The following is an 11671-nucleotide window of genomic DNA, read 5'->3' as shown; positions in this document are numbered from 1 at the left end:
TTTTCTGACTTGCGTAGTTTTTTTGTCTAGTAGACAATCACTATAAAATAGAAGGCATATCTAACTATTTATAGGAAAATATAAAAAAACCTTATAAATTGGCAAAATATCAATTTACACATGAATAATATCTATATATTAATTTAGAATAATTTTATAAATTAACTCAATCAAGTCCTTACTTGATTTTTTTTTATGTTTAGAAATATAATCTTTGTGTTAACTATATTTTAATAATTAATTTCTAAAATATATTTTAATCAAGTCATGCTTAATTAAATCATCCTGGTTTATTTTTTGACTAGTGGTTCTTAATACAAGTGACCCATTAGATTCCTAAAATGTTGATCTAAATATAAATTATAATTATAATTATAATAAAATAGAATTAAATAATTTAATTTGTTATCAATTCAACAATTGATTAATTTATATTTGAAGATCAAGTGCATTGTCTAGTAACGTATCATGATTCTCAAATATTAAAAAAGGCATTAATGGTTTGACTTAATATTTTAGTGATTGGTTTCTCGATGTAATTAATATTCTTTCATCAATAATGTTTCGATTTAACATTAAAGTATCGAGTATGTCTTTCATGTTAAATCATGTTTATTATTTACATAATAGTCATCAATCATTTGAATACAATTTGAAACCTCTTTTCAGATCTCATTCCATCTTTGACAAGGATTTCTCAGTTAATACTATTTGAAAACGAATGAAACATTTTTCATAATTCACCAGAGTGATGAATCATCTCTTAATCACTCAAATATCTTCATATAATTCATGCAGTGCCCAATGTCTGTCATTTCGTTATCTCGATTAAGATAACACGTAAGAAGGTCAAAGCATTGCATTCTTTATATAAGATATCTTAGTGATTTCGAGTCTAATGATTATTTACACAATCGTCACATAAAACTTTCTATAGATATGGATAATCTCTCTATATAAAAATTCCATACAAGTCAATTTAGTGTGCATGTTTTATGAAAAACACCAACATATTAGTTATATGTATCTCTTATACCCTGACTTAGAAAAACAGTTGCTTCATTTCATAAATAAAAGAATATAAAATATATAAGTTTCTACAAGTCTAATAAATATCTAGTATTTAAAAAGGTATCGACTACGAATATTTTAGACAATGATTTAATGCAATAAAAATTTTAAATTATAACAACTTCATAAATTTTTTTAAGAAACATTTTTATCCCATGAAATTTATATTTACTCTAGATTTATAAATCAAATATTAGATTTATTAATATAATATTATATGAATATTAAAAATAAATTAAATTTTTATTAATAATAAATTTTTATTATTAATAAATTTTTATTTGTAATAATAATACATATAACTAACTAATTAATCACATATTATATTAAACTAACAATATTATCATTAATAGAGAAACTAAATGTTGCACTGACTGTGAGCAAGTTAAGGAGAGTGCATCGTCTCACTGACTATCTTTGAACTCATCACCCTGCACCGCGGTGTGTGTCATGGCTGGATTTCCCATTGGTCGTATGGCTCAAGCCCAAACTATTGAAATTTAAAAAACCAAGACATACTAGTTTTTTTGGACTCGTGAAAGCCATTTGGGCTACGCCCAGTTAGCTTGGGCAGTTTTTTTTTATCGCCACATATTTTATACACGCGCATATAAATTTTATATTTATGATTTTGTTATTTATGCTGTGAAATGCACATATCTTTTAAGATCATAACAAATATGACAGAAAATTGTAATTTGTGCAAAATTAATTACCAGTAGTATAGGAGAATTAAAATATCCCGTGTTAACTAAAACATATATATGCATTTCACAGGAGATATGCATATATAAACTCAATGGTCATCTAAAAAACCTATTAAAAAACCAGTAGATATATAAAAATCGTCCACCTTTGGTATTGAGTAACGTGGAAGCGTGTTTAGTAACTTCGTTTATGGTATTTTTTAATTAAATATATATTAAAATAATATTTTCTTATAATTTTTTTTAAATCAAGACAAGGTCGAAGATTTGGTATTGAAACGACTTTCTCCAACGAGTTTTAAATCAAAGGATTTGGTGTTTGAACTAAAATAAATAATCTAACAATTCTCTTTAAAAAAAATATAAAGATAAAGTTGAAAACAAAAAATAAAAAAGTCTATTTTTAACCTGATTGAATTTATTATGCAAGTCCATGTTAATGTTAACTTTTCTATCATGATATGTGAATTAATTATTAAGCTTTTCTAATCAGTTATGAATTATGCGATTTTGATCATGATTTTAATTAGTTATAAATTCGGTGTTTTGAAGACTCAAAAAGTCTTGGTCTCTCACGCATTGAATCATTGAAACCTAGTTTTAAAAAAAAAAATTTAACCATCTAGTAGATGATATAATGATAAAAATTTGGGATTAAGTGGTTTGTTCCTTTTATAATTTAAGGTTCGACTCATGTGGTTGTTAATATGATAATCACTTGAGTCTTACATGGTCATTAACTTCAGGACTTGTGAGCTTAGTTGAGATGCATGCAAGCTCATCCGAACACCCATATTAATAAAAAAAATGAGTTTGGGTTTAGATTTTTAGAACCAAATCCACTTTTCAAATCATAAAATTAAAATATAAGTTTAAAAATCTAAAAAATAAACAAATGAAACTCAAGCTCATATCTACAAACCACACGAAATAATTTTTTTAAAATATAAATAGGTTGGGGCTATTTCTGATTTCTTACTCTAGAAAAATTATAAAGAAAAATTAATAGTGGTATAAAACTCAAAACAAGGTTAAAAATAAAAATAAAAATATAACAACAATAATAGTAATAATAAAAACACAACTCTAAAAAAATTATCTTATATCCTAGATCTAAAACATACACAAAATAACATATAAGATTCCAAATTACAAGCAATTAAGTAATATATATGTAAGATATTACACATCAACATGACACCTGGAAACCAAAATAATTGGCTATGGTTTTTTTAACTTTTATTTGTTTTGTTGCTTCATTTTTAAATCTAAAGCACACAAAAAATTGATAGTCAGTGCTAGCGTCATTCATTTACCAAAAAGACTTCCCAGGATTCTTTATACGAAAATATAATTATATTCTTATCATGATGATTCTATCAATCACCATCGTTCCCTAGCTATTCATAAAATAAATAAAATATCGATATCGATATAAATACTGCCTACCCCATACCCATTCTCATCAAGTTTTATGCACACACATATCAATCAACATGATTAAACTTCAGTCCTTTTTTAATACACAAAATTTAAGAATATAAAGTTTTGTTGTTTTCGACTGCATGAAATTAAAATCACTTGAAATTGAGTCAAATAAGACTCTAATTACTTAATTTCAATCACGTCAATTCGTGTAAAATACAAATAAATATGCGAAAATCCATTAAAAAAATAGATCAACACACGAAATCATTGAAAATTTCACCAATAACCTAGATTGAAAGAGAAATGACAAAATAAAAGAGTATCTCATACATAGGGACCAAATTAAAATAAAACAAGGACAATAAAGAATGCGCCTACGTGATGTGTGGATGGCCACAATGAGAATTTATTTCATGTTTAGCATTGCGGTCCAACAATATTTTTAAAAATTTATGAATTTGTTTAGCTTCAAATTATATATATATATTTTTTTATTATTTTGATCTGTTGATAACAAAAATAATTTTTTTAAAAAAATATATATATTATTATTTTGATTCATTTCTAAGTAAAAAGTATATTAAAAAGCAACATTTACCACATACTCAAACAAGCACTTAGAAGACGCACGTGGAAATCTAGGACATTGGCTAGAGGCCACATAGGTGGCGGTTAAATCGTCCGACCAGGATGAGTTTGATGGCCTAGCGTGTGCCGGTTATTGGTAGTTAAAGGGTAGTTGTCGAGCTTCGACAAACCTTTCTCTATTATATGTGGGCGTGTATTTATATACTCCATACCTCGATTGATTTAGAGTTTCTTATAGTTATTAAATTCAGCTCGGAGACTGACCCAACCAATATGGGTTGATCCATATCAACTCGAGGAAATAGAAAAAAAAAATTATATTTAAGATTTTAATATCTCACATAAAAAAGTTTTGAAACAAAACTTGTAAATATAAGTTATAAAAAAGAATGTGAAATGTAGTATAATATAGTTATTTTATATTGAAAACTTAAAAAACAATCCATGTAGATGTAAACTATACAAAAAAAGTAAAATGCAGTATACTTATCCAATATCTAGAACTTAATAAACAATCTATATGAATGGATATGAATAAAAATATGTAAATATTGGCTAAAAAAATGAAGTATAGTATAGTTACGATGGGTTATTTGGATGGGTTATTTGGATTTTGAATTGGATTGAAGGTCACACAAATTTTATTGAGCCAAATACAAATTCATGTTTTTATAATTTAAAACCTTAAGTAAACCGTGTGGCCGAGTTTCACAAGTATTGTTTCATTGTTGAAGTTTTTTTTGGAGCACCCAAACTAGGTGTGCCTAGGCCTGGTGCGTTGCCTATTGGGCATGTGCTTGGGTTATCCAGCCTCAACCTGTGATTTTTTCTTTCTTTTCAATTATATATATATTTTTCTTTTCTGAATTTTTCTAGAGGGAAAGAAGTGGGGCGATGACAACTTATATTTTCTATTCAAGTCTTTAGCCTTTAACACCGTTTGAAAACCTGAAGCAAACTGTATTTTTAAAAAATTTAAATATTTTTTTTATTAAAATTTAATATATTTTGTATGTTTTGAAATGCTAGTATCAAAAATAATTTTTAAAAAATAAAAAAATATCAATAGCATGCATTTCAGCAGGAAAAATTATTTGAAAAGCAACTATAACCACACTGCCGAACAAACTCGATCTGACTCTATGTTTTTACTTCTTATTTTTTCATTTCAATGTCTATATCTCTATTTTTTTTCAATAAAGTAATGTCTTTGCTATAGTCTACTAAATTATTAATAAAATGTCCATTAAATAAATAAATAAAATTCTTATTGTGAAATCCGTTATTAATAAAGTGGAAAAAATTGAAATTTGATTATATAAAACAAAAAAAATAATTTTAACTCTTTTTTAACTTAATAAATTAAATAATGTTATCACAATCTCCTTTCTCAAAAGAAACATTTTCGAGAAAAAATCCACTAATTTATGAATCAAAACTTAATAAAGGTTAAAGGCTTTTGATTTTTTTCTTTATTTTAAATTATTATTTTTAAGATTATTTTAACGTAATTATATTAAAAATATAATTTAAAATTTTAATTATATTATTTTAATATATTTTTAAATAAAAACACACTTTAAAAACAATCTATATTATAATAGTCACATCATCAACCCGTACACCAGTGATCAGAAATGAGGCAGATGATGGCAATATATCAATGCCAATTGCCGAAGAATGTACTGAACAGCTGACATGGCAACATTTCAAAATTGGCTGTTAAGTAAGAGATATTTTGGTGATCATGTAGGGAGCGGAAGAAATTTGAAGGATTTGCATTTAGGGCCATCTGGGCCACGCGCACCCTTGCTGTAGAATGTTGACAGGTCTGGTGATCTGTGATCTCTTGCAAGATATTTTCTGCATGTTATTTGTTCAGCGTTTCTCGCTTTTCTTCGAGTGTACATAGTACTTGTTTTTAAAATATTTTTTATTTTTAAAATTTTATTTTTGATATAATACATAAAAAATATTTAAAATACAAAAAAATCCAATTTCAAATAATGTCTTTTTCTTAAAGTTTAAAAAACACAATTTCAACACAAAAACCACCATTATATTATTTTCTCGGTATAAAAAGCAGGATCGAATACAAGTCAAATTTTTTTTCCTTCTCGAAAAATTACATATCTTTTGTATCAGGATGTGAAACTGGTTGGTATTCTCATCTTCGTAATCTCATTTCTGTTGGGTCAATCCTCTGGTTCTTATAAGAATATTGTAGCATCCAACGGGTTCATTGATTATCTTGAAACCAAAATTATAATTAAAAGTTTAAAGTGATTTTTAACTTTAAATCAAAGTTTTTTTTAAAAAAATAAAATAATTTTTAATTACAAATATATTTAATAAAAATTACTCAAAACAATTTTACTAGAAGAACCGACGCTGTATAAGTTGAAATGCACAACTTAAAAGGTTGCAAATTTTAATTTTCAATGAAATCAAGATTTTTTTTACTTGAACTTATAATAAATTCTTGACTCGAGTCTAATCAAATATATGTATTACGTCACGAGTCAGAAATTAAAAATTAAATTAAATTAATTTACAAAAATCGTATCAAACAAAACTTAAATCTATAAATTCGAATCAACTTCAACTTTGCACCAACGCGCATCTTATTATAAGATAAGACCCAACTCTTTGGAGATTTGCAAAATACATGGAATTTGTTGATGGCCACCAATAAAGTTTGCCGTCTTTCCCGTGAGACTGTAAGATGCATTGAAGCAATGGACTAAATCTTTCAGTCACTAGAGAGTCCTTGCGGACCAAAGAACAACTGTTACAAAAGCCATCGCCATTTTCGTTCCAAAATCATGCTGTTGGCACTAGCTACTTGTAACCAGGGAATTTTCTGCTAGAAACAAAAAATCAGACACGGGAAAAAATGACTCTGCATTGACTCAACACGTCATCACCAATGGCCATGAGTGATACCACAGAGAGGGTGACATGGAAAACTTCCTGGCTTCAAAACCCCAAGTTTACCCAAATCTATCCTGAAAACACTCAAAAGAAAAATAGAAAACGCAAAAGAACAACAGGAACCACCAAAAAAACAGTAAAAAAGAAAGTATGGATGGAACGCTACACTTCACCACTCAAAACTCTTCCTCAACAGCTTGTGAGGCATGGATTAGACATTCCAGTCGGACCTTAAAATTATGCGGTGGCTGTGCCCGCAAGGAGGAATGGACTTCCACAGGCGGGATCAAACTTGATAGTTGATACAATTATACTGTAAAACATCCAAAACTTTGTCGCAGGAGAAGCATTTGGGTGGTGTTTGGTATTGCATTCAATACAACCGCATTTTTAAAAATATTCTGAGTTTTTTTAGTTTTAAAAATATTTAAAATTTTATTTTAAAGTTAAAAAAAAAATCAAATATTGGCATTGCCATATTGCAATTAACAGCAAAAGTATTAGTACAAACCAATCAAAATATTCAAGATTTGGATCAAACAAACCCTGGAGAAGGGGTTAAACCCTTAACATTATTAACACTAGGATTATGGTACCTGCAAAGGACCTTGCATTTGACAACGTTATCATAAACATAGAACCCAGGTGCTACCATGATCCGAACCATGGTTGGGACCAACTTCCTTGCCCTGTCTCCATCCATATCCTCCATGTAAATTGAGTCAAAGTTCACCCCTTTATCCACCCTGAAGATTGGAAAGCCAGGGTGCACGGAATTGGCCAAAAGGTGCACCAACCATATGTTTTTAGAAGCACCAAAGAATGCCTGCAACAATGGCTCAGGCCAGGCTCTATTCCACCCCAACATAGCCACAATCTCACTCATTTTCCTATCACAAAACTTGCTAAACTCTTCACTGAAATGCCTTGTCCCTTGATTCAATACCTCCTCCCATGTCAAATCTCTAAGCACGTTAAATGACGCGTAGTTTGCTTCACATCTATCAATTGGGTTCAATATTTGATTCACAGATGTCTTTTGGAACCCAACAGATTCAAAATCTTCAAAGAAAGCTTTGTTCAACAAGGCCTCGAGGTAAAAGAGCACACCTTTCGGATTCTTGGAGAATGAAATCTTTATATCATAAGGTTGCAGCAACACAGATATTCTCTCGTAAACTTTTACTCCCATGTGCCTTAGTTGCATAGTAAGTGACCTGCTTAATAGCCTAACAGAGGACCTAGCTTCTGATACTGAAATCAAAAATTGCTCTATCACTTTTTCACTAACCCCAATAAGTCCATTTTGTTGATATTGGTGAGTATTGTAACCTTTTCCAATCTGATAAAGGGGGCTGCTGCTGCTGCATTCATCAAGTCCAGACTTCAAATTATGGCAATAAATTTCAAGCTTGTTAAGCTTCTTTTCAAGTTCAGCCATTGAGTACTTGAGCCTTGAAGTTTCAAGAAGTGCTTCATCTCTCTTTCTTGTTGCTTGGATCAACTTGTGAGAAAGCTCAGCTATTGCAATCTTCCATTGCTCTTCTCTTGCTATTGACACATCAACAGTGGATTTTGGACTCTTTCTAGTCAATGAAGAAAATATGGACTTGAAAATCCCATTAGGACTTGCAATAGATGAATGCTTGTTTAAGCCATTATTGTCCAAGGGAACCACCGAGATCTTCTCTCTTGCATGTGGACGGCATTTGTTACAAGAAATTGAACCGCCGCCGCCGCCGCCGCCGGCATCTCTATCATTGCTATCACCATATCGTTTCTTGGCGCTCGGCTTGCCATTTTTTTCACGGAGAGGTGTTGGATGGTGCTTTGGTGTTGCTCTCTTGTCTATAAAATTAACTGGTGTTGCTTTGCTAGTAGTAGTTTGGCTTCCCTCTTCACTGAGTTCATCATATTGTTCTTCTCTTTCACATTCTTGAATCTGCCACACCAATTAGAAGAGAAACAAACAACGTCAACAAAGTTAAGAAAAATGGTAATTAAGAAAGAAATTATCGCAAACTTTCAAGTGCTAAACATGTGGTCTGACTAAAGTAGATAATTCTTGAATTCTCCATTTATTTTCAGGGAAAAAAATAGTGGCTGTAAGTTAACTTACAGGAGTGAAATGAGGAGATTGAAGAGGGAGTACTACTGTTGGTGGTGGAGGAGGAGAGGAAGGAGGTTTAGAGGGAGGAGATGAAATTGCCATGTTTATTTGTTATCTATCTCATTTTTGGCGTAGTTTTCTATATAACTAGTGCTCCATGTAAATCTGACCATCTAGTCATATATACGAGGATATATATGATGGGTTTTTTTTTTTTTTTTAATTAGTTCTAGGATATGGTACTGATGTAGCCGAGTTTTCTCTGTTTCGGTCTCCTTTCGTATTTTTCTCATTTTTCTTCGGGTTGTGTCTTCGTCGTCTTGTAATCATGTTCATGAATCACAGGTAAACATCAACCAAGTATTTTACCGAGCTCTGCGATACTGAAAAAATGGCTGTGTGGTTAGATTTTCGTGGCAAGGATACGTATAATAGTATGAGACAGCATAAGCAGTAACTTGCACGGCACATCCAATTATTTGGATTTTTTATTTTAAATGTGACGTATTATTGAGTAAATTTGTTTCTGGTACGATTTAATTAATATTTTTAAAGATAGATCATCCTTTTAAATCAATTGGTGAGTTTTTTTTAAAAAAAAAATTCCGGTATCTTGCAATTTGATTAAAGTTGGCATGAGTTTTTTTGGAAAATAGATATTTTTTATAGTTAATTTTGTTTTTTTATTTTATATTATTATGTTTTTCTAGTTTTTTTTATTTGAAGGAAATAATTTTTCTAGTTAAATTATAGTTTTCTAGTTTTTTTATTCCATATTATTCAGTACTAATGGAATTTTCTAGTTTTTTCTTTTATAAAAAAGAATTGGAATAGCCTTTTGATAAATGAAGATTTGAATAAATAAAAATTAAATATTTTGGATGTCTCCTTATCGTTACAGTGTTCCTGGTCTTTGAGGGTTTTGATTTAAAATAAACCTCGTTATTCTACACTCACATTTGCATCAGTTCATATCAAAACTTAATGTTTTATAACGGTTTTTGTTATGTGTTGTCAAGTCATAACGGTTGAAGGTTATAAAGGATGTTCATCGAAGCTCAATGATTCTAGGTGTTAATTATTGTGTGTTATTGAATAATTATTGCTGGAAAAGGCTGTTGAACATGACGCGCTTGTGTATGAGAGGATAAAAAAGGTTTCACCCGATGAAGAAACATCTAAGAAATAATGTGTTGTTTTCATCTACATCAATTGTTGCTATTGAAAATCATAATCATGGGATCCATGATAAGAAACTCACACAAAAATATTGCATTAAAAAGCCATAATAAGGTGACTCGTGCAAAGATATTAGGGACTTATAATGGATTGTACACATAGAAAGATGTTCATGGTTAATAATGATTTTTTATTAAGGTATGAACTCAAAGATAAATTCTTCCAAACTTGGAAGACCAATGCAAACTTTTTAAAAAAATATATATTTTTCTTAATTAATTTTTTATTTTTTTTATGTATTATTATGTTTTCTAGTTTTTTTTGTTATTATTAAAGGGAATAGTTTTTCTTGTTTATTTTTTCTATTTAATATTATTAAAGTTTTCTAGTTTTTTTATATAAAGAGTTTTAATAGTTTTTTAATAAGCAAAAACTTGAATGGATAAAAATTAAATATTTTTAGTGTTCTCTATCATTATTATGATGTTTTTTATTTGAGTTTTATACTCCCATACGTGTTAATCATCTGCATATTCTTTTTGTCCGATTCTAAAGAATTGATAGTATCTAATATTACAACAAAACAAAAATACGCGGGAAAATGAGTGGTGCTGTGCATTATTCACCCACTTCCAATTTATTGTAAACTGTAACAGTGATTTTTTGTACGTTTTGTTAGTTGAACTTTCTTATTTTCCAGTTTCATCTTTACAAGTGTTTTTCTTATATTTTATATGTTGATATATTCTCTTCTATTTGTATATTATTGAGAATTCAAGTTATTTGATCAAAATCAAGAAATGCATTGCAGGCCAATTTAATAGAATATAGTTTAAAAAAAAGAGACCAAACTTAAAATATAAAAAAAACATAACGAGACTTTTCTTAATTTCACAATAAAAATTCCACTTTTATCCAAATTTTCATTATTTACTTATTTTTCATCCCTTTAATTTTAAAATTTTATATTTAGATTCTCAACTTCATTTTTATTTATGTTTAAGTCTGTGTTTTTTTTTAAAAAAAAAACCATAAAAAAAGAAAAAAAATATAGTTGATTGAGGACCTTTCGATAATAAAAAAATTATTTTAAGTATTCACATATTTCACTCAATGAAATGAGTGCTAAAGTTTTTTAAATTTTTTTCTTGTAAAAAAAGGGCTGGGGCTAAAAAATCTTTTAATTTGGTTTAATTTTAAGTTTCTTGATCAATTAAAAAAATTAAGATTAAAAATGAGTTATTTAAGTTTTGAGATGATTTTTAAATGTTTTTGAATGAAAATAAAAAGGAAGATATTTCGGATTAAGTATTCGGACCTGAACTTTTCAAAGGTCTTCTACTGCTGGAATCTTTACTAGGAGACGACGCATCAATCTACATTTTTTTTTTGTTTTTAAATATAGCAGATAATATTTCATCTGCTTTATTAAATGAAAAGAAAGGGTCAGGCGCGGGGTGACGGGCTTGCAGACTCCAGCGCATCTGGCGTTCTTTGTATGAGGCCATATATGGTGGCTCATTTTGGCCATGTGCTGACTTCTTTTTATACAACCTTTAGTTTTTTTCCCCTTAGTTTCAATTAAAATTCATTACAATAAAATACTTAAAATTATATTTAAGATATTATTTCATTAAATACTAATTAAATTTGC

General features: G+C 29.0%; 1 protein-coding gene across 1 annotated transcript; it reads right to left on the bottom strand.

The window, feature by feature from the left end:
• Nucleotides 1–7184: 7184 nt before the first annotated feature.
• Nucleotides 7185–9070, bottom strand: LOC133700973 (IRK-interacting protein-like). The gene is made up of 2 exons (XM_062124716.1): nucleotides 8848–9070; nucleotides 7185–8670 (listed from the first exon to the last, which is right to left on the bottom strand). The coding sequence occupies exons 1-2, from the start codon at nucleotides 8938–8940 to the stop codon at nucleotides 7264–7266; spliced, it is 1500 nt and encodes a 499-aa protein (XP_061980700.1). The 5' UTR covers nucleotides 8941–9070; the 3' UTR covers nucleotides 7185–7263.
• Nucleotides 9071–11671: the final 2601 nt, after the last annotated feature.

Source organism: Populus nigra, chromosome 8, assembly GCF_951802175.1.
Source record: "Populus nigra chromosome 8, ddPopNigr1.1, whole genome shotgun sequence".
Taxonomy (NCBI): Eukaryota; Viridiplantae; Streptophyta; class Magnoliopsida; order Malpighiales; family Salicaceae; genus Populus; species Populus nigra.
This window is presented reverse-complemented; position numbering and strand designations above follow the sequence as displayed.

Coding starts and splice junctions, on each gene's coding strand:
- LOC133700973 (XM_062124716.1), bottom strand. CDS start 8,940: ATGGCAATTTCATCTCCTCCCTCTAAACCTCCTTCCTCTCCTCCTCCA. Junction 8,671..8,847: donor AATCTCCTCATTTCACTCCT/GTAAGTTAACTT, acceptor TTGGTGTGGCAG/ATTCAAGAATGTGAAAGAGA.